General features: G+C 32.2%; 1 protein-coding gene across 7 annotated transcripts in view; it reads left to right on the forward strand.

Moving 5' to 3' along the window:
- The window catches only part of Trdn (triadin), a 367,236-nt gene that overhangs the window by 201,966 nt on the left and 140,305 nt on the right, over window positions 1-24,965 (forward strand). For 5 of the 7 annotated variants that reach the window (XM_077801927.1, XM_077801929.1, XM_077801930.1 and 2 more), the window contains 4 exons: window positions 6,402-6,455; window positions 11,759-11,788; window positions 18,441-18,470; window positions 19,228-19,245. In XM_077801927.1, coding sequence (XP_077658053.1) covers window positions 6,402-6,455; window positions 11,759-11,788; window positions 18,441-18,470; window positions 19,228-19,245 — 132 coding nt within the window. The remainder of the gene's footprint in view (window positions 1-6,401; window positions 6,456-11,758; window positions 11,789-18,440; window positions 18,471-19,227; window positions 19,246-24,965) is intronic. The other 2 variants (XM_077801928.1, XM_077801934.1) reach the window with 1 other exon arrangement.

Consider the following 24,965-nt stretch of genomic DNA (forward strand, 5'->3'; position numbering starts at 1 on the left):
TTATATTTTCATTGAACTACATTTATACTTAAAATTCTGTTTGTTTATAACATTTCCAAATGGACTAATGAGATAAAATTGCTGTTTCTTTTTTTCTGTAAAAGTGAAAACCAGAATAAGTACAAGAATGGTGATATTCACGAACACTGTTTACTAACATTAGAATAATAGGAACTACTTTTCCCAGTGCTGACTTGAGATCATGCTGTTCAATATCATTTAATGAGGGAACTTTTTGTACCCAGTGAAATATGAAGTAAGGCATCTAACAACAGAACAGAAAGTCCAATGGGAATTTCACCACTGAAACTTTAACTGGAAAATATGACTGAAAAGAAATAAATTCTAGTGTATGTAACTTATATATGATAAAATGGCATTTATCTAGAATATATTCTTACATTTTTTATTTATATATTTATTTACTATTGCTTAAAGAACTCAACTCAATCTTGGGGTCCAATCCAAGAAAATAAATCACTCACATGGCAAATGAAATATTTTTCCACACGATAGCATATATTTTAATAAAGTGTCACATTGCTACAGAAAACCCTAAATAGAATTCAAATTTCTACTTGATTCTAAATTGTTCCAGCAAGTGTCCTAGGAAAATCAGTCTTGGTTTTTGGTCAGAATGCTCACTTCCAAAATGTAACCAATGAAATGAGAATGAATTATCATGGTAATTGTCAGTAATAAAAATAAATAAATGCAAAATTTGCCATCAAAACATAATATATCTAATTTCTTCAAATACTCTTGTCTGTGTGTGTAGTTGCTGATTTTAGAAAATCATTATCAAAGGTAGAAAGAGACCTGTTTGATCAACTTTCACTTTCTTTATGTGGATACTTTGAACAACACTCTTAAGACAGATATTTCTGTCCCACATCTCCAAAAGCAGAATTTTATATCTTCCTATGGTGTTGCACAATGTGATTTTTATTCAATGTATGAAATTAGACTTTTTCTTAGTCTAAATGAAATCCACACTCCTCTCAATCTGTGAAACATATTGAAGAGTAAAATTCATTTGACTGTTCTCATTCTTAGCTTCCTGTTTTATTCCCCACACTTCTGTCTTTTAATCACTTAAATATATTTGTCCCTTCCTCTTCTACTCTAAACTCTAAATTGTTAATTGCTTAACAAATTTGTCATCCTTCCACATTCTAACCAAAAAGCCAGAGGATGCTATGAGCAGGAAATGCATGTTCTCCTAAGCCTAGTTGTCTCCAAGTAATACTGAGAAGAACTGATGCCCTCTATAGAAACATGAGGTGATTTTGGCTTTCATTTAATTAAAGCATCTTTTCTTTATCTAAAATTTAAAAAAAAATGTAGAATGATTTCAATGGGAAAAACATTAAAAGCCTGATTTCTTAAAGATTAAGAAGAAAATAATGGGACTATATTAACAGACATTGAATAATTATTTTTTTTCCTCTGGATTAAACTCTAAAATGCTAACCTATTAAATGAAAGGCTTCTTAGATTCTAAAACAAAATACGTTCCTTGATGAAGTGAAGATTTTCTAGGGGAAAAGAAATCTAGCTAAATTATGCTACCTATTGTAAATGATGTTGCCAGCTTATTTAGAGTTTTAACCTCTAGCAATAACAGATTATTTTGATAAATTATTCATATTTCTGCATTGTGTACCTTTTGTAATTTGCATATCTGGCAGCAAGTAGGCCCTTCTTTCAGGCTTCAGTCCCCTTGGTTAGACAGGATGGCCGAAGGCTGCTTCATGATGAATTTCATCTCAATAGGGTAATTATCATACTGAAAAGAAGTAATACCCCTGAAATATCCTCTCCTGGAGCAATAAATACAAGAGGCTTAACCTAAGAGCTTTTAAGCACATTGTACCTTTTAGGTTAAATGTTAACCTTTCTCTGTTTAGGAGTATCTATATCCAAAAATAATACTGTTATTTATAAGAAGAGAACAGTACTTTAGAGCTTGATTTAGCAGCTCATTGGTTGGAAGATAATTTGTCACTAATTTCTAGTATGGTATTCAAAAAAAGAAGTATACCTTTTGAGGGATCAAAATGTTTTGCATTGCTGGTTCAAATTTTAGCTATAAATCCAATAAATATAAATTTCTCTGTCGATTTGTGTCAAAGTATTCAACTTTTTTTTTAATGCTTAGTTTTATAGTCTAACAAAAATGTAAATGTCTTGCACATTGTGAAACTAACAAGATAAAACTTTAAAAAGTGTTTCTTTTTTTGAAAATTAAGACAAGAAGTTTGGTTTTTAATTTAAGTCCTAAATAAATGCTTAATAAAAAGGCTATAGTGAAATGGTGTGATAGTGAAATTCTTCAAACTTCTCTACTAGAATCCTAGACACAGAATACTGAAAATCAAGTCTGAGATTTAAAATTAAAAGACTTTCTGCATAATACATAATCAGTGATCAAAGAACAAAAGAGTTTAATTAGTTTTTGTCATCTTAAAAATTTGACAGATTCCTAAATTTAATGTCTCATATCATTGTTTTTTCTTTAACTTTTACAGTTAGATTTTCTGAGCAATAATTGCTTACAAGTATTAAGAAGGAAATTCCATCAGTTTGCTAGGTTGAATAAGTAACAACTAATGCTCTTGGGGGAATTTTTAGGGTGATAAGAAGGGATGATTGTCTAAGTTAATAATTATGTAATTACTTTGAGGTAGAAATTGTACTGTCAAGCCCAAGTGGGCTGGATGTTGAGAAATGACCAGAATGAAGACTAACTTTCTGCTTCATCACCTGTGCTATTCATTCTCCTGCTCCTATTTCTTCCTCTTTCTAATGAAATCTTTCTTATTTAGTTAGTTATTATTTGATGAACTGAATGAATTTACATTATAATTACTCTGGGATTATTTTTTGTTCACTTGAAATAGTAATTGATCACTTCCAACTTAATCTAAAAACAAAACATTATAAATATAGTGATTTTTTTTTCCTCTGGAAGTGAGTGAATGCTTAAAATACATTGAAGATGTGAGTATTGTTCCTGCAATCCTATGGTTATTACCTGTCCCTTAGCCAAAGAACAACACTGGGACTTGTAATTTAGCAGTTCATTTGATGCAAAAACTACATTTGGACACTCAGTGGATTTACCCCTTACAATAATTAAGGCCAGAATATAAACAACTTTACATATATGAAAAGTTTATGATATGAAGCTAATCTTTAAAAGTATATGCAAAAATTGTTTCCTTAGCAAAGCAGTTTATAGTCTCACAATATTTCTTTCAATTTTGTAGATTACACTCTTTTGCCTTTGGATTCAAAACAAATTGAAGTATTTGGCTTATCTAACCATACCAACTTGTTTATATAAATAAAATATGCTCTGGAATCCTAGGAATACAAACTTATCTAATAGTTTTTTACTAAAACACTAATTATGCTGAAATTTTAATATAGGTTGATACTGACTAATGCTTTAGTCTGAAATATTACTTGTCTATATCAGTATTATTTTAATCTTCTGTTGAATACTTTTTTATGATTATCTACTTTCATTTAAAGTAATCACGTGCTTTATTTAAAATATAACTGTCTTAAATAAAAATTAATTCAAAATGACAATATCATTGAAAAATTAGGTTGTATGTAGTGGGGTAGTACAAAAAATAAAACTGGTTATCACTTGATATTTTAAACGGATGTTGCATACATGGGGTTCATTATATTGTTTTTGTTATTTTTGTAAATGCTTTCCTTAGTTAAATGCTAGTTTATTTTGTAGTTAGCATATTTCAAAAGGAGGTAGGAGAAGTATTTATAATCAAAATTTGTCTGTCTGGATTTAAAGTGTTTCATTCATACCATTTCGGGGGTGGCTTTCTTATGTTGTGCATTTATGATCTCAGGGTTGAATCCCTTTTACGCCAGGCAGTTTTAAAAACTGAAATACTGTGCCCAAGTGCGTGTCCAATCTGCTCATCTCTGCATGTGTCCCTGGTAAGCTTTGAGGCTGATATTATTTTGGGGTGGATACAGCTGGCTGAGTTGTTGAAAAGATATTTGGTTTTAAACTGCTAGTTTCTACTGAGATGTAGTTCATGTCATAGTTTATAAATTAATGTAAATTGACTTAAAAGTTTCAGTCAGAGAGGGAATATATGGTCCTGAGATTTACCTTCCTTTGAATCACTCCTTTACAGTTAAAAATACACTGAATGTCCTCCTTAAAACATACCTTTACCTGAGTTCAGTCGCTTCAATGCATCAGTATTCATTTGTAAACTGGCTTTTTTTTTTTTTTTTGGCTGCAAAAGAGTAGAGGCAGGGAAAACTCAGGAGGGAATTGGGGCATAGCAGAAAGAAGTGTTCAAAAGAATTGAGCCCTAAAACACACTCAGTGCCTGTGCATACAGCCAAATAGAAGACAGGTTAAGGTTCTTGTTGAGAGATGACCAGCCTGTCAGAGCACTCAAATGGGGAATGCTGAGCAGTCAGGGGAATTTCCTGTATTGGGCCACTGAGAATACAGCCAACAGGAAAATACAGTGGTCAGTGGGAGAAGTAATAAGACCCTTAGGAAAGCATTCCATGACTCATAATTGGGTGTAATGAGTGGTTCAATCAAATATTACATGTACTGGTGTTGTTTAAGATCAGTGATTTAAGAGATCATAAAGAAAAAGGAGAAGATAAAAGCTGCAATTTTTAAAAGTAATTTACTAGTTAATATTTCAAAACTTTTTCTAAATTTAACCACAAACTACACTATTATACTTTGGTATATTCAGATATCCAAAGAGTAAAATATTTAAGCAGTTCAGTTGTCATTTGGACATAATATTTTTTTTATTTTATCCATTTTTTTAGTCATCAGATATTTAATAAGTACCTATGAAATGCTAGTTATATAGGTGTAGGTTAAGAGTAATACATAGAACTAAATTAACAATTCAATATCTAAATGGAAATCCTGACTACTAACTGGGATCATGTCTTCTGGAATGGACAGAGATATTACTAGCATGCTATTTGTCACAAAATTTTCCTCCAGAAAAAAATAAAAATCAATCATAAATAGATTTTTAGGTAAACTGAATTTAATTTTGGCAAGATATATTTTGTCTAAAGCAATAAATATAAAAATAAGATCATATATAAATCAAATGTTATTTCTTTTTTTTTTTATTGGTCGTTCATAACATTACATAGTTCTTAATACATCATATTACACGGTTTGATTCACGTGGATTATGAACTCCCCCTTTTACCCCGTATACAAATTGCTGTATCACATCAGTTTCCCTTCCATTGATTGACATATTGCCTTTCTAGTGTCTGATGTATTCTGATGTGTTATTTCTTTTATATAAAGACAAAATGAACTATTAGAATTTTCATAATATCATTATGATATAAATTAATTATTATCTCTCCAGCAAAGGGTAAATATGAATAATTAAACTTCTTTTGTTTGGACAAAAAGCATGCAATTTTAACTTATAATTATTTTCCCAATTATTCTGATGCAATCTTGTTATCTTACAACTCTAACTAGTATTGCAAATTCAAATAAGCTGATATCAAGTGAAAGATTGAATGTACTTATGTGTTTATCAACTCCCATATTTAACGTCTAGCAAATGGCCAAATATGCTCTCCCATATTATAGAATAATTCCATTATTGAAAACTTAGTAAAGAGAATCATGAACCATATTAAGATATTAAATGTCTTTGCTTTTTGAAGTATTCATTTCTCTTTTTTTATTCTATCTAAAAATATTTACGGTGAACATGAATTTTTCTTACCTTGTTTCTTTTAAGACAAAAAATTCTGAACAAAAGGGGAAAAAGAACAATAGCAACAAAACCTAAGACCAAAGAGGAAGAAAGATTAAAAATGAAGCTACTTCAGTCTCTTACAATATGCATTGTTGCCCAGGGCCATGCTGATAGTGATGGACACCACAGCAATATGGGGATGTCATCTCCAAGTTAAAGGCTTCAGCTTGAAATTGGTTGTCTGGGCTTCATTCCTGTACTAGTCATCAGGGACTTTCAATGAGCCACTTTGTATCCAAGTGTTCCATTCATTTGAAAGAATTGATTAATAAAGAAATAATTCATGAAGAATCCTGAGATTTTTAAATTCAGGTGCATGATGTTCTATGGTCAGTGAACAATGAGTAAAACATTTTTGGGCATCTTTATTGTATGTTCTAATTTCTTTCAGTCACTTTTGTTTGTTTGTTTCAATAAGATCCATTCTCTGTAATTCCACTATCTTTACTTGTAAACAAAAATTATGAATGCCAAAACCAATCTTTTCTTATTTTGTAATTTCTCACCTTTATTGTTCTTTTTAATACATTTTTTGAAACAGCACTTCAGGGTAATTTATTTATTTTTCTTTTTCTTTCTAAGAGCCAGAAAAAGCTTCTGAAACCAAACAAGGGACTGTAAAAGTTGCAGCACAAGGTAAGCAATTAAACACTTAAAAAAAATCTATTGCTTTTTCTTGTTATTTTCTTAAGTCCATAGCACTTTATTGACAAAAGCCAAGGCTGTTTATTGCAGAATAGCACCATCTGCTGGGTTATTATAGAAAGCATTATGTAGTTGCATGAAGATACATATAGCAAGTGTTTACTTAGTAACTAGAGCAAGCATTACTGGGAGTATAATGCCAAATATTCAGAGCAACTGCTAAAAGAACCAAGAATTAGTATCTTGGCTCCAAGTTTCAGTCATTGATCCTTACATACAATATTTTTCCATGAGTAAGCCATAGTTAGATAGATTAAAAAGATATAGATTTATATATAAAATGATGTACATTTTCCCAAGTGTTTGGTCATACCTTATAATTTGTCATATTAGAAAAATCAGTCACAATATTATTAAATTAATATTGTCCCATAAATACTCAAACTGCAGAAACTGGATTCCAGATATGACTAATAAAGTTAGTTGCCCTATTTTAGATGAGCCATCTATGAAAATCAGTTTTATCACTTAGTAATATTTTTGAGACACCAAAAGTTATTTACTCTCAAACCATGAGTATTTTGACAAAATCACAAGGTAAGGGGACAAGTGTTCAGCTATTGTCATCTATGAAAACTTCAGAAACCATTTTTAGAAAACAAAAGGTAAAATTTGCATTGGAGCAGATCTGCATCCTCTCTTTTCTGCCAGATTATATAATATTGAGCAATAAGAGACATTCATTTTGACAGTGGTATAATTGTTTTGGGGTAGAAGCCCCTTGTAGCAGGCTCATTAGCATAAGATATCACATGATATACCTTTGGGTGTATTGCATCTGACCAAATATTGCTTATGAGCAATATATGTTAGAATGGTTAAAAGCTATGAGACCTGTTTTTAGTTTTCATGTTGATTATTGTTTCAATAAAACTGAGTCTTCCTTAGGAAAGTTCTGACAGGAAAAGCAACAAATATTATGGAAGATAGAAAAACAGCAAGTGCACATGAAAATGCAGCTTGAAGTAAATTTCTCAAGCAAATGACTATCACTTAAAAGATTCATGCTGTAAATATTATTTTCTCATTAAAAAATACAATGACCTTAGGCTCTTTGTGTTTTAACAAAAACTTTGGAAGAATGTTTTATACATGTGGAACTATAACTTAGGGCAGGAATTTAGTTTTACTTCAGCCTCATATTAGAGGAGTTCAAGAGGAGGAAATTGAAAAGATATTTGGCAATTTGTTTCAGGTTTAAACTTGAGGCTATAGACTCTTCATTTCAACATTCAAAATACATTGGACAAGACAACCTCTGATTTTTTTTTCTTTTTGAATAAAGGATTTTTTGATGAGTGGATATAACCTAGAATCTTAAAGTCTTGTTAGAACTATCTTTAAAAGGACATTAGATGAAAGTTGATTAACCACAGAGAACAAGGTGAGAATTGGTCACTTGTATGTGTGCTCACAGAAATAAGAAATCATGAAAGTAGGAATAACTATCATTTGTGTCACTGCAGAATCTCTTTAGAACTTCCTTACACATATTTTATAATATTACAGATATAAAATTTAATTATGTCCAGAAATCTAGAAATAATTTCAAGTACCCTATGTGTACAGAGAACTTATACAAATAACTTAAGCAGAATTGACAGTAATGTCTTAGCAGACAGGTAGGTAGTATACTGGAAGGGATAAAATTAACAATGATGCTTTAGTGTGATAGAAAGCTAGATTGATTACATATGCTCATTTATTTATTTTTACTGTTAAAAAGAATTTAAAATCTATATTTACAAAAATAGATGCATGTAGGCATTTATAATTATTAATATTCAGCATAATTTCTTTGGAAGTATGTTTTAAAATTATTTTAACAAATTTTGAAGCACTGAGGAGTCTGTGATATAAATATTTTTATAATTTAGGAGATTATTATTTGAAGATAAAATAAATTTAAGTATCAACATAAATAGAATGTCATATAGTGCTGAAATGAATTGTGGAGTCTTAAATGTTATATGACTAAAACAAAATGATTTTCAGTAAGAATAGGAAGTTGAGGAATTCCTCATGGACTACGAATGACTTGACATGAGTCTGGATCATGACAGGGAATTGGACTGAATGAGAAAAAGAACTGCAAGTGGGTAGATGGCTTAATTAAAAAGAAATAGTGAGAGATAATATTCAAGTGTGTTGTTATAAGAGAATAATGTCTTAATAATAGACCCAAACTAAGAGTGTGGCAGTGATGGGAGAAAAAAGTGTAGATATAAAGATCACTTTGAAGAAATAATATTTGATAGAATATATGGGTTGAAAAAAAGAAGAGAGTTAAAATTATACTGAGATTTAGAGTCTAGGTGAAAAGAATAATGGTCATTATCATACATAAGTCCCAGGAAAAGAAACTCATTGAGAAGAAAAAGGTGATTTGCTTTTTGGCAGTTTAATCTTGAACAGATAGTGAGTAATCCAGATAGTGATCTTTTGGTAGCCAATTAGAATCTGGGTTCATAGATATTACATAATAAAATGTGTTGAAGAAATAGAACATAGACCCAAATCAGAAAGGAAAGAGGAATAAGGGAAGTATTTATGTATGCCTTTATCATTTATGTCAAATGACTAGGTACACAATTTTTGAGGTTAAACTGCCAGAGAAAGGACAGATGCCCTAATGGAACTCAGTTTAAAAGATGGGGCTATCACTTTGAGTTCATATAGTTTCACCAATTACCTTCTTATGTATTGCTAAAGCAAACATTAATTATCTGTGATATATTACAGAAAGAAGGCAGAAAGAGAAAACAAATTGAAATGTTAGTCATGCAAGTCTCCTTAGAATATGAAAACCAAGAGCCCTATTATTGAGAACCATGTCTACTCAGTAAATTTAGGAGTCATCCAACCACATAATGCAGTTAAGTGGATTAGAATCACAGGCTGAACTGAGGACTGGTGGTTGGACACATGGAACACAAGTCTCAAATCCATAATGGAAACAGTTGGATCTCACCTTCTTGGCTTTGATTAGCTACTGGGCATGGAATCCAGCTTGACAGATTCTGTGGTCTTCCAGATGGCAATGAATAAAAGCCATCCATCTTATAAAGACCCAGGGAAACACTAGAAGTCAGTGTCAGTTTTGATAAGTCAAACTCCTTCAATAAACTCTTTTCCATTTTAATTGTAAAGTTGAAACTGAAGCTGTCAAAGAATATAAGAATAGCAAAAAGGACAATGTGTATATATTGCATGCCTTAAACTGCACACGGGTATGTATAGATTGTTTTTCATGAATTATGTCAGAAACTACAGTATTTCTATGTTGCTGAAGAAGATTCTGCAAATTCTTGAATGAATTTCAGATTTAGGGATTTTCTTCTCTGCAGAATTCATAGGATTAAAAACACTGGAAAGTTATTTGCATTTTCAGCCATCTTTTTGATCAAGGGATTGGTTTTCAGAAGTAGATTTATGGTTGATGAGAAAGCTTAAGCTTCAGGGCTTACTAGCTAGAGCGCCTTCAACGACACCTGGATAGATTGTAGCAACTGTTCGTAAATAATTGTGAGTTGTTTTATTGTGTCTTTCTTTAAAGAATCCTACCCTCCTAACATGTAATCCAAATTATTTTGGAAAGAATATGTCTTAAATGATGGGAAATATTGTGAGATTATTCAGCAGTAAAGCAAAGCAAAACCCTTCCTGCACAGTATCTGAAAGAACAATAAATACTGTTTCACTTCTTTTCCCTGTTGTACAAACATTAGGCAAAATATGAAAATTTATGTGAATTTTAGAATAAAAATGTATACTTGGGTGATTTTGAAAATTATTAAGTCTTAAGGGAAACTCTTTTTTTTGGGCAAAGAATAACAAAATTATTGAGTCAAAGCCACAGGACTTGCTTTAATTATGCCCTATAGCTTTGAAATCTATCAGGCAGTGTCCATATCTTTTAATTCATTTTAGTTGTCTTCATTACTATCCTCATAATATCATTGGAATAGACCAATATTTTAATAGTTTAACTTAAAATATCTAACTAGGATTCTTTATTGCATTTATATTATCAGTTAAAAGTGTATTAAAAACAAAAAACAAAAGGTACAAATTGAAATCAATCTGTAAATGCACTTTTTAACTACAAAATTTGTAGCATTTCAGTAATATTTAGGAAATAGAAAGACCTATAATAAATTAAAATATACTATATTTCCTTCCTATCTTGTTCCTGAATTTGGGACCCTCTTCTGGTACTTATTCTATAGGCAATCATTAACAAATCATTTTACTTCTCTGAGGCTTGAGTTCTTGCTCTAGGTTGCCTTTGTTACAAGGCTATTGTGACGAATAACTGAGAAAAGGCACCAAAGATGACTAGGCAACTGTAGCAGCATAGAATAAATGTCCAAAGGAGTCCTGAATGCTGGTCCTAAGTGATCTTCACCCTTCTGTCTAGTCAGGTGTCATGACCCTGCTGAGGTGTGCTCAATCTCAGATTCAATAATGTGCCCTGAGACTTCTCTCAATTGCATTTGTTTCTGAATTTCCTTTGAACAGAACAAGGTCCATCTTGCTAATAAAAATTTCAAGCTTATAGAGCACCTCCCCCAAATCCTTCTAGTAATAACCATAAACTAAAACCTTTACCCAGAATTAGATTCATGATCTAGGATTGGACGAATGCCACCACAGAGGAAGCCAGAATTCAAAAGTGATTAAAGTGTTCTGTGCCCCTTTCTCTGTATAGATAACAGCATAAATTTGCTAAAAAGCAGAGTGGAATATTCATTCTCCCTTCATGAAATGAGACATTTAATATACTCTTATTATAAATACAAATGTAGATTGCATACTGATAAATAATTTTTCAAAAGCTAGATATAAATAATTTGTAAAATATCATCTCCATTTGTTTGAGACACTCAGTCATAGTCTATGTTTTATGAACTTCTAGGAGTAATTATTGTTCTCATATTAGTAATATAGAATCTAAAATTAACTTATAGTAAACATGTTTTACAAATTGGGTTTCCTGTCACTATAATTCAATTTATTTTTATTGTTTTTGCTATATGCTTATTTCTGAATTTGAATCTTCACATGAATTAATACTTAAGGTTATATTCTTATGACAGACTTTGATAGATTAATGGGTACAAAGGTGATCACTGAACTTATGAATACATGAGATAGATTCTTATAGTCTTAGAAGTGTTCTAAGGAATTATTATTTAAGATGTTTAAATGCTATTTTCTTTCCATTATTTCAGCAGCAGCTAAAAAGGATGAAAAGAAAGAAGGTATGTTTTATGTAAAATCTCACTCTGCCTTTTGTAAGTACAATTTACCAATATTCAGAGTTGTGCTTTTACTGCTCTCCTTACCATATTCCCTTCAGATAACTGGATCCATTATTTGCATACATTTTGCATGAATGTTCTCTTTCTATCTCACCTCACACAAAAGGATGAACTATTTCTTTAAATGTAATTTTAGTGTAGCTTTCTCAAGATAAAACAGCTTCTGCAAATCCCAAACCTCCTACTCTGTTGGCAGTTTTATCAATTTTTAGAAATTTGTAAATTATGGACCCCGTTCTCCTATATTAACTCCTTGCATCTCTGACACAAATAAGTAACTGATGTTACTTTGCTCTATTAAGCTGCAAATAAGTTATAGTCATCCACTGCAAATAAATTCAGTTTTTTTGGGGGGTGGCATGACATGGAGTAAAATATATCTTGTTGGCAAAGGAAAATTGCACTATAAGGAATTAAATGGACAAGAAAGACTTTATCCAAGACTACTGCAATAGGGGTCAAGTCTATTAACAGAGGAAGGAGATTGAACTTAATTCCACTGAAGCTAAACGCCTGAGAGTTTTTAAATGCTGGAGTGAGCTAGCATCAAAGTACTGGACAATAAAGAGTTGGGGGTGATCAATGAAATGAGGCCATATGTGCCTTCTAACTGGACCTATCAAAGTTAGGCTCCTACCTTTCCAAAAGACTGAGAGATAGGGATGCTATCTTTTCTATAATTATATTCCAAAAAAAGATGGCTTTCTGGTTCTTGTAAAAGACATTTCTGGGTTGTAGCAAATTTATATCTCGAAAGGACAGAGAGTTTGCAATTACAAGGTTTCCAAAGTGAAAAATTTAAGAAAAAAGAGGCCAGATGCTTGTAGGCAGGAAGAAAATTGTATAAACTTGGTCCTGCATTAAACATTAAGGCTGACCACACCACTGCTGTCCTTTTTAGAGGGATGTTTGTAATTCACATCTTGACAAAACTATACGTATTTTCACCACTGTTTATTAATCTAACTCCATTTTATTAATAAAAATAGAATGTGGATACATGTCCATATGATCTAAAAACATAAAAAACAAGGGTTATATTTTCTATTTAATATCATCAGAATTTTCCATGATCCTAACAGTTTGAGTCACATTCTGCTTCTGTTATACAAGAAGCTTAAAGCTAATATGCATGAGAAAGAGAAAATATTTTAGTTGGTTATTTGTTCAGAGAAAACAAAGCTGAAGTATTATAACAATGACTGCTAGGAGATTTTAATGTTTCTCATCAAGAGATTGAAATCAATATGGGTTCCCTTTGCTATCTTTTAAATGTATGTTGGCAAATGATACTATATATTATGAATACTTTGATGAATAGATAGGGAATTTTTAAAGAATAAAGACATTGTGAGTTCCTGGCACAGTTTTGTATAGAATTGCTAGTTATCCTTCCAGTCGTCCCTCTTAGAAAGAAAGAAACAAGTTTCATTTGATTTAAGTAAAGGAGTAATATGAATGGTTATTTTTTCATTGGTATCCAAGTCAACGTTTTAGGAAACTACAGTTTCACAACTTTTAAGATTTGTGTTTGGTTTTCCCCTGCCCCCATTCTTATGCCTCTATTTTTTCTGGCTTATATATGTCATTTCACCTTTTAAATAAATTGTCCATAATCTATATGCCATATTTGGAAGAATTTGGGCAGAACTTTGCCAGTGGAAACTCAAAAGCTTCCTTGTCTGAGACCTGTCTACAAGGAAACACTCTCCTTGTAGACACCAAAATTAAATTCTGAATGTCAGTTTTAACCCCAGCTTTTCCTTTGCTCCTCAAATTTAGTCTTTTATAATTTTCAGTTTGACTAAATTCTCTTTGGTTTAATCCTTCCTTAAATAATTAGAAAAACTGATTTTCATTACAAAACAGGCTCTAGTTTTCCAGTTGGGACTTCACATTGCCATTTGTGACTTCAATGAGTTTTACTAACAGCTCATATTTGCCAGGGAAATGATCTCCCAAAGTCAGATGTTTTTTTTTTTTTTTTTTTTTTTTTTTTTTTAAACTGGTCAATGACTTCAAGGGGGTTCCTAATACCCTTCCCATAGTTCTTCAATGTCAAAACTATTTTTTAAAAGAAATATGAAATTACCATCTGCCTTTTTCTCTCACATTCTCACATGAGTGTGCACTATAATTTTCCAGTGGCTTGGTGGTGTATATTAGTGCAACAGACTAAATCCCAAGCAGATATGCAAATCTAGCTGCCTTTAAATTAAGCCAGACATTAACAAGAATCACAGAAGTCAATTATTTCACCGTTTTATGTATTGGAAATATATTTGTTATAGAATATGTTGTTTATATTAACATATATCAGGTTTATAATATTTAAAAAATGAGTAAATAATACATAAAATTTAAAATTTTTTCTTAGCTTTCATTTTAAAAATTATAAACATCAATGAATGCAAAAAGAACTATTTGTATCTTTAGTAACTATTAACAGTTTAAAGGAGTACTGAGATGAAAATGTTTGAGATTCTTCAATAGAAATAATTATCTTGCTTATATTATTATCTCTCTCCAAAATATTCAACTGTATTCATTACACTTTTTATATTCTTAACTATTTAAAATATTGAGTGACTCCACCATAATCACAGAACATACTCTACAGGCCTTAATCTGCAATTAAATTTCCATATTCTGTTTCTGACTTGCCTTTTCTAACCTCCTGTCAAGCACACATCAAGGCAAGCTCGAGGCCAATGCCTGAATAAATCCAGTAGTAAAGATGCCAGGAACCCTTTTGAGATTGAGGTAACTTATTACGTTCATGGACATCAAAAGTAAGAGAAGCTAAAAGTGACAGCTCTTTATGGCCCTTCTTCCACACTCCAGAAAGGGTGAAGCAAAAACAAATGGGAGGAGGTTGCAATGCAACACAAATTAGGATCACTTCTTTGCTGAGGAGGCAGTTCCAGGCTCCAGCCATGATTCTGTGGTCTACAGCTTTATTCCAAGTGGGTCTAGGAAGAAAGCTTGGAGGTGATGAGAAATTATTTTTACAGTCTCCCAGGAGAAATTTGGAGGCACATAGGAAATGGCCTCCTTTCTCCTCACAAGACTCCCATGCTCCTGTGTTCCAGGGGAACACAAGGCATCCTGTTCAAATTCATTAGTTGTAGTTTAAACCTTTAATTGTGTGGAAATGTTGCTCTTATTCTTACCCACATTCTTCCTTTATGTACTCTATTCCACAAAACTGCTCTCCATTTTACATATGAAAGTTTTGCTGTTATCCTAACAGAGTTTACCCCCCCTTTTTTTTCTTTCTATGAAATATGCAGCTTTTTGGGGGGAAGTTCATGATTACTCCTCTGTCTTTTAAGAACTCTGGTCCTCTCAGTTAAAAATACTTTCAGTCTTGTATAATGCTCCATGGAGCTTATTTCTTGCCACTTTGTACTTCATGTTACTTGCAATCCTTTTCCTTTTACTCTAGCTAACTTCTGACTTTTGATAAGAGGATCTGTCCAATTCACTTTTATCCTCTGCAGGGACTAACACAGTTTCTTAGTTTTCACATTGTTCAACACATATATATTCTGTGAATGAATCAGTAATATCTAGTACTTAACACATACATAATAGTCACAAGAAATATAAAATATGAATAACCAATTTTCTCACATCGGGGCAAATATTGTATAACAAATATATTTCCAACATCATCATAATCGTCATCACTATAAGTTACTTTTTTAAGTTTGGGAAATCATAACTAACTATTGACTGTTTGTTTTATGTGTGTATGATCATGTGCTACTACTTGGGCTAGATGAACAGATCTAGGTAAATCTCATTCATTTAATCTCATTTTAATTGATGAATTCCTAGGGGCTGGAATGCTAAGAATTCTGCTTTAACATGTGGGAGACAGAACTCTACTAAGAACAAACCAGATGAGATTGATTGTTTACTGACACTAGCAAAAGTAGAGTTGAATGCATATGAGCATTACCCCAAGTCCTAGGGATTCAAAATTGAGATATGAAGAGGAATTGTGTGGAAAAATAAAGCAAAATGTATGGTATTGTAAGAAGAAAGATGTTAATCCAACAGATTCCATAAGGGAGACAGTGTTCTTTATTCCCAGCAAGAGTGGACTACCAGAGAGTTCATTTTTCCCTTGAGATAAATTGGTACTTCATTTCCTCTGTCCTCACTAAAAACATAATAGATCATACCTCATGTGTTGCTAAAGATGAGTGATGAACTGAAAAGACTTCCAACACATCACTGTGTTTTAAAGCATAGGTGTTGGGGATCTCAGTGTTCCCAATTAAAAAAAAAAAGGCTGATGCTCCAATTATTGGGCAGATGGTTTATAGGAAATTATATTAACCAAGTAAACCTTTATATTGATTAAGCCATTTCAGCAACAAATGTTGAGAGGGCATAATGAAGTTTAATAGCATGGATATTAAACAGCTTGTACTGATAGCCTTTCAGGGTCAGTATGTGATCTTTGAATTCTAAGTACTCTAGTTTTTCAGTTGCCCAGATTCATTTCTTATATAAGTCCTTTGAGCTATTGACTCCAATCTGAAAGACAGATCTTTATGATGACATTTAACTGTACCTTTCCAGTCTTAAAGTCAATATATTGAACTTCTGAAAGACCAGTTTGGTTAGATATCCTTACAGAAGATTGCTATTTTTTCACATTTCTATTTCATGAAATGTTTTATTTCATCTTAATGTGTACCACAATTCACCTGACTCTGGACTTCCTATTATGTTTTATATTATTTTATTTTGGTACAATTGATATCTAATTCAATATGTTATTGATTCTTGATTCTCATTTTTAAGGAGAAGGAAATTGGATTGAAAATAAAAATGTTCTATAGATACATATATTGTGTTGAGTTTTCCATTACAACTCCATGTCAGCATAAAGTTATTTAGCTAATATTTTCCCATATTGTGACATAGTTAGCAAAATCATCATTTTAATGACTGATTTTTTTAAAATATATGGTACAACACAAATCCTTCCACAGTTCTCCTACGACTCAGAGTTTACTGTTTAATATTCTCTTTATTTAGAGGTATAAATTTATTTCATGGAAAAAAAATATTCCTATAAGTGTATTTATAATTTTGCATTTTTTCTTTGGGTTTCTAGAAATGGAATTACCACATTCAAAAGCATACTAATTTTTATAACAGCCTGGATTCTTTCTGAGATTGCTTTTCCAAAGTATTTTTTAACTTGGTAAAGTTATCGAAATGGGTTGTCACTTTCCCACAGTGTTTCTAGAATTTTTGGTTATCATTTTTGTTTTCATAGAACAACTTTACTGGCCATCTAACTGATTTTTGTGAATAAACAGAAGTGTATTGTCATCTCCAAACATATCAGGTCCAGAGCTTTATTATGGAAGTGGATCACGGATACCGCCACATCACTATAAGGAACACAGGTCCCTTAACTTGCAAACAAGGAGTGTCCATTGTTACAGGTTCTAAGCCAGATAATTGTCAGGTAGCAAAGAATCTGTTCTTCTTTAGCATGTTTCAATCTTTGGTCATCATCATTGTTCTAATTTCAGTATTAGAGTATCTCAAAATTAGGTTATGAAGGCATATAAGAAATGACAAAATAGGAAAAGTTCTAAAAGTTCTCTGCAAAAAATAAAATAAAAAATAAACTAAGTTGTTTTTATTCCCAAATAAACAAGATACAGAAATCCTTGTGCTTTTATTTTAAAGTAAAAGGAACATAGAGTTTATGGTCTAAATAATAGAAAATAATAAATTCCTCAGATCTAGGCTGAATGTCCTTGTATAAAAAGCAAAATAGATGTCTGTTGACCACAGAATACACATTACTATACAGCAATTATAAATTAATGTGTTCCTAAGTAGCCCACATGCAATATGACCCTATTTCTTTTCCATTAGAGTGGGATGCTGTGCTGGAAGTGTATGACTATTCTAAGAGTGTACAATGCAGTTTACCTGGACTTATACACACACACACACACACACACACACACACACTAATATATATGTAAATTAATCTGGAAACTAACTTTTACTCAGTATTTTCTAAGAACTGAGAACTAACAAAATTATAAGGACTAAATTTATACACACTTTAAGACCATTTGGGTTAATGCACCATGGTAATATTTTTTGTTACAAAACTGTGGATTCTGTTATTAATTAGGTGTTTGCATGTGTTGGGAAAAAAGAAAACAGGCTATGCTCTCATAGAAATATATATATTTCTGAATTTTTTTAATGATGATACAACACAAATCCTTATACTGTTCTACTACTCAGAGTTTACTATTTAATATTCATATATACATATATAAATTATATGTAGGTATTTTCTTTTATTTTTTCTGTATTTTTTGCTTTAAAAGGTTTCTCACCTCCCTGCCTTACTTCAGTGCTCATTCTTTTGAAAACATGGTAGTTTCTCTTTAAGCTTCATATTTTAGAAACATTGCATGCAGTCAATCCATTTTAGTGCAAATGATTTCACTGTTGATGTCGCTTTTGATGTGAGCTATTCAAGTTGTTGATTTCTCTAATCTCTTTTATCAATAACTTATCTTTATATTTTCAGATTCAAAGAAAACAAAAAAGCCTACAGAAGGTAGTATATACATTTCTTTCCCTGTCTTTTATTTTATGAACCCTAAAGTAGCTTTTTTCTTAAAGAATCAATATTGAAAAAAAAACTTATGAAATAGAAAATGGGAAGGGGGGAGAGAGAGAGAGGGAGGGACAGAGGGAGAGAGAGAGAGAGAGAGAGAGAGAGAGAGAGAGAAAAGAAAGAATTCAAATCTTTTCTATTAACACTGCCATGAGAAATATTCAGTAGTATTAAAAAATTAAATCCTGCATATATTTACTTTTGACAGTTATTGTTCTCAAATTTTGCTTTACAAATAAAACAATGTAAAGTATCAAACACTCATTTGATGAGAAAGTATACATTTAGTTAATTTTCAACACATCAGCATGGATTATAAATGGAATGAAATCATAACTCATTTGGCAAGTATATACTTGCATCTTTTGGACTTTTTCACATTTGTTCATTGGTACAAAGTATTTATCTACACATTTTTTTTTAAGTTTGTCCATGTGTATTTATTTAAGAAGACTGCCAGGTGTAAATAATTTAAAATGATTAAACATTATAATAATTTTCAAATAATGTTTTTCAATCAAATTATGGCACTTCTTATGATAATTGACAATATCTCAGAGCAACACTCATTGTAAAATTCAAGGGGAAATATTTGGGAGACTGTGGAAAATATGTGGTCTAAGAAATGTGATAGTAGTAAGTTTTATCTTTAATGCTTTTAAGACTAATGTTTTTCTGTTTATATTTCTTTCAACAGAGCAGTTGAAGGGAAAAAGTAAGAAAATGCATGCAAAGTCTATTTGCGTGTGGTGTGTGCTGTTTCTTTCTACTGCTATAAACTGGATTGCTGGTGTATTTAAACTTGCAATCTTGAATGTACTTGTTCTATGTTTTATGCATGTGAACTGTTTTGTTTTGTTTTGTTTCTGGCTTTTTCTTTCTTTCTTTCTTTTTATTTTATTTTATTTTTTGTCAGAATGAAGAATACATGGCCTGCAGGGTCAGAGTGACCTGGAAAGCATAGCCAGCTTTTTTATAACCTTTTTTTTTTTTTCCCAACTCTGGCAAACACTTAATAACACTATCCACAGTTTTGTTACAGAAAATATAAACATGTTGCATTAACCCAAATGGTCTTAAAGTGTGTGTAAATTTAGACCTTATAATTTTGTCAGTTCTCGGTTCTTAGAAAATACTGACTAGAAGTTGGTTTCCAGGTTAGTTTTATGACCTAATCCCTATTGTCTTTCTTCTTGTAATACATAAATATTTGACATGTGTAAACAATATATTACATTTTGTCTGTGATGGGATTTTCTCCCTATAGGCACTATGAACTCTGTGTAATAACATGGCTTGGCATCCATATCTTAGGCATAGTTCAATGCTACTTTGACACACCATTAAATTTGGTAACTATTCAGTAAAGCTCAATGCCTTGAGGTTGTGTCTTTTGCAAACATGTATTCTCCTCTGAAGAAAATAGGAGATATTTAACAAATCAAAATTAAAAAATAAAATTCACCCTACTCAATTAGCTATTAAAAATTAGCACCATTCCAGGACTATATAGTTCTTAAGGTCCCACTGGTATTAAAAACATTAGCTTTAAAGTATACACCATTTAAAAAAAATGCTTATGTATGTTTTAGCCCTATAAAGTTAGGACTCTGAGACATTCAATGTCATGAAAGAGCTCTAAAATGTCCTGTAGGAGGAATCATGAAATTATGCTACAACCCAGCCAGAGGGAGCAATTTATCTATGGAGAAGTGTGTGTTTGTTCAGCATCAGATTTATGAGTGTACACAGCTGCTGATGAGTTCTGGCACAGGGATACAGAATCTACTCCACAAACAGGAAAATGGAGGACAACTGGAGATTTTAAAAATGTATATATATATATATATATATATCCTTAAGGCCTTCACTTTATTGCAGTTTATATGATTTAAAATGTCCTGCAGACACATGGCAGCTCCTTGGCAATCTTCAGGGCGTTGATGTATTTAATAAATAAACATGACTTTTCAGGCCTTCATTTATAGCACAACCCATACCCTCCTTGAGAAGTTCCACAGATGTGACTTGGGAAATCATTAGCAGAATAAATTGTTTTCTTCAAAACAGCTATGAATTTTTTTCCAAATTAACTTGTTTGTTCTGATTTGTCATTTAGACTTGCTTTTGCTATTGCTATTATTATGCGTTTGAATTTGATTTGGATTTATTTTCAAAATTGCTGCATTTGATGTTGTATTCTAGCCTTATATTCTGTTTCCACTTTTCTTTTTAATTAAATTTAAATTTAATTTAATTTCTTTTGAATTAAAAATTTATTTTCTATGTATTTATAGATTGATTGTATGTCCTCCTCTGAGAAGTGTCTATTGAGGTCCTTGGCCCATTTATTGATTGGGTTATTTGTTATCTTATTGTCTAATTTTTTGAGTTCTTTGTATATTCTGGTTATTAGGGCTCTATCTGAAGTGTGTGGAGTAAAGATTTGTTCCCAGGATGTAGGCTCCCTGTTTATCTCTCTTATTGTTTCTTTTGCTGAGAAAAAACTTTTTAGTTTGAGTAAGTCCCATTTGTTGATTCTAGTTGTTAACTCTTGCGCTATGGGTGTCCTATTGAGGAATTTGGAGCCCGATCCCACAGCATGTAGATCATAACCAACTTTTTCTTCTATCAGATGTCGTGTCTCTGATTTAATATCAAGCTCCTTGATCCATTTTGAGTTAACTTTTGTGCATGGCGAGAGATAGGGATTCAGGTTCATTTTGATGCAAATGGATTTCCAGTTTTCCCAGCACCATTTGTTGAAGATGCTATCCTTCCTCCATTGCATGCTTTTAGCCCCTTTATCAAATATAAGATAGTTGTAGTTTTGTGGATTGGTTACTGTGTCCTCTATTCTGTACCATTGGTCCACCCGCCTGTTTTGGTACCAGTACCATGCTGTTTTTGTTACTATTGCTCTGTAGTATAGTTTGAAGTCTGGTATCGCTATACCGCCTGATTCACACTTCCTGCTTAGCATTGTTTTTGCTATTCTGGGTCTTTTATTATTCCATATGAATTTCATGATTCTTTTATCAATTTCTACAAGATATGCTGTTGGGATTTTGATTGGCATTGCATTGAACTTATAGAGAACTTTTGCTAATATCGCCATTTTGATGATGTTAGTTCTGCCTATCCATGAGCAGGGTATATTTTTCCATCTTCTAAGGTCTTCTTCAATATCTTTCTTTAGGGTTCTGTAATTTTCATTGTATAAATCTTTCACCTCTTTTGTTAGGTTGATTCCCAAGTATTTTATTTTTGGGGGGGATATTGTGAATGGAGTAGTTGTCCTCATTTCCGTTTCAGAGGATTTGTCGCTGATATACAGGAATGCCTTTGATTTATGCGTGTTGATCTTATATCCTGCCACTTTGCTGAATTCATTTATTAGCTCTAATAGCTTCTTTGTAGACCCTTTTGGGTCTGCTAGGTATAGAATCATATCATCTGCAAATAGTGATAATTTAAGTTCCTCTTTTCCTATTTTTATGCCTTTAATTTCTTTCGTCTGCCTAATTGCTCTGGCCAGTGTTTCGAGGACTATGTTGAACAGAAGTGGTGAGAGAGGGCATCCCTGTCTTGTACCAGATCTTAGAGGGAATGCCTTCAATTTTTCTCCATTCAGAATGATGCTGGCCTGTGGCTTATCATAGATTGCTTTTACAATGTTGAGGTATGATCCAGTTATCCCTAATTTTTCTAGAGTTTTGAACATAAAGGGATGCTGTACTTTGTCGAATGATTTTTCTGCATCTATCGAGATGATCATATGGTTCTTATTTTTAAGTCTATTGATGTGGCAGTCAGAGAAATGCAAATCAAAACCACCCTAAGATACCATCTCACTCCAGTAAGATTGGCAGCCATTAGGAAGTCAAACAACAATAAGTGCTGGAGAGGATGCAGGGAAAAGGGCACTCTTGTTCATTGCTGGTGGGACTGCAAACTGGTGCAGCCAATTTGGAAAGCAGTATGGAGATTTCTTGGAAAGCTGGGAATGGAACCACCATTTGACCCAGCTATTCCCCTTCTCGGTCTATTCCCTAAAGACCTAATAAGAGCATGCTACAGGGACACTGCTACATCGATGTTCATAGCAGCTCAATTCATGATAGCAAGACTGTGGAACCAGCCTAGATGCCCTTCAATAGATGAATGGATTAAAAAATGTGGCATTCATACACTATGGAGTATTACTCTGCATTAAAAAATGACAAAATCATAGAATTTGGAGGGAAATGGATAGCATTAGAGCAGATTATGCTAAGTGAAGCTTGTCAATCTTTAAAAAACAAATACCAAATGACTCCTTTGATATAAGGGGAGTAAACAAGGACAGGGTAGGGACGAAGAGCTTGAGAAGAAGATTTACATTAAACAGGGATGAGAGGTGGGAGGGAAAGGGAGTGAGAAAGGGAATCACATGGAAATGGAAGGCGATCCTCAGGGTTATACAAAATGTCATATAAGAGGAAAGGAGGGGTAAGACAAGATAATACAAATGGAAGAAAGGATTTACAGTAGAAGGGGTAGAGAGAGAAAAGGGGAGGGGAGGGGAGGGGAGGGGGGATAGTGGAGAATAGGACAGACAGCAGAATACATCAGACACTAGAAAGGCAATAGGTCAATCAATGGAGGGGTAACTGATGTGATTCAGCAATCTGTATACGGGGTAAAAGTGGGAGTTCATAACCCACTTGAATCAAACCGTGTAATATGATGTATTAAGAACTATGTAATATTTTGAAAGACCAATAATAATTAAAAAAAATAAAGAAAAAAAAGTTTATTTTCTAAGTCATGTTCTTTAAGTTTAGACCTATTTTAAGTATAAAAACAGGGCGAAGGATTCACATATACTTCATTTTGTAAGTTTTGTATATTTTATAAATTCCTGTAATCTATAATTTTTTCAAAATAAAAAGAAATAACTCAAATGATCAATTAGGGGCCTTATTTGGCAGTCCCTGTAGAATTTAATGGTAAAATTGTTTATATTTATCATTATATTAATAATAATTATTAAATAATACATAATTATTCAATAAATATTCTATGTAATATCATATATCGTAAAAATTTCTGCATGTGTTTTCTTACATATCATCCCAATTAGCACAGTATATTATTATGTGATGACTTTCTAATATTCTAGTGCAGTCTTTTTTTCTTTAACTTTAAATTTCATATGTAGCTGGTGCTTGATTTTGATGTCCTGCATCCAGTAATTTCTTTTTTGTTTGTTTTAATTACTTTACAAATGTCATATAGTTCAATCTTTCATTCAGCAGTTAAACAATACATTTAATTTGCCAGACACTTGGTAATATTTTTGTTATGTTGGATTTTTGCTCAGTCACCTATACTCCTTCTGCTTAGCCTGCAACCCTTGCTCAAGCAAGCTCTTTTGTTTGTTCTGCTGCCTGTGCATGGTCTTAGAGTGTGCAAGTTGCTCTTTACCCCTGCACAATGATATGCCTGATGAGTGGAATTGAAGGTTGGTAGATTGTGCCATCACCATACAGGTTTCTGTGACCCAAGTGTTTCTAAAATACAATTCATAGAATTCTTTCAGCATGAACAGCTTCCAGTTTTCAAATTTTATTCCATAAATGAAACTTTAAGGAATTTCTCTAACCTTTTCCTTTAAAGTATCAGATAGTATCTAATAGAATTTCTTGAAAACTTTCTTTTAAATTAATTTGACATGCTTACCTAGTCAAAATAAATAAGAATAGAATGTGGATGATTACATTTCCCATAAAATTAGTGCTTGCACTTCATGTAAAATTAGTACACTGTATATTGTAAATGTTAGCTTCCTCTATCTTTTGAGGACGTATATAATTTATTATTAACTTAACCCATTATAGAAAAGGAATGGAACACAAATCAAGGAAATGTCATAAATCCAAGAATCTGCTATCGTACTGTCCTGTCGAACTGCCACCACACAGGACCCAGCACTGTGGGCTTCTCCAAGGCATTGCTGCCCTATAGATTTCCAGTTTGTTATTCCTTTCAGAATGTTGATATTGTGAAAAACCATATTGTCCTCTTGTAGAGTGTTGTCTTCTTTCTTCTTTTTGTATTAATTTTTATTGAATCTTTTTAATTACCTAAAACATTAGGATACAGTTTGATATAATCACACAACTATGGAATATAATTTGCTCTAATTCAGTCCCTAGCACTTCCCCACCTGCCTCCCTTCTCCTGCTCCAGTCTTACTACTCTACTGATATTTCACTGTACTGGTAGTTTTTTTCTTTTCTTTTTTTTTTTTTTAAATTAGTGTCTTGTGGATATACTTGATGTTAGGATTCACTGTGCTATATTCATGTATGCACATGTGAAATGGAGTCAGTTTCATTCCATGGTTCTTCCCTTTACCCCTCTCTACTTCCTCCCCCTCTATCCCCTTTG

The sequence above is a fragment of the Urocitellus parryii genome, chromosome 8 (genome assembly GCF_045843805.1).
Source record: "Urocitellus parryii isolate mUroPar1 chromosome 8, mUroPar1.hap1, whole genome shotgun sequence".
In the NCBI taxonomy this organism is placed as follows: Eukaryota; Metazoa; Chordata; class Mammalia; order Rodentia; family Sciuridae; genus Urocitellus; species Urocitellus parryii.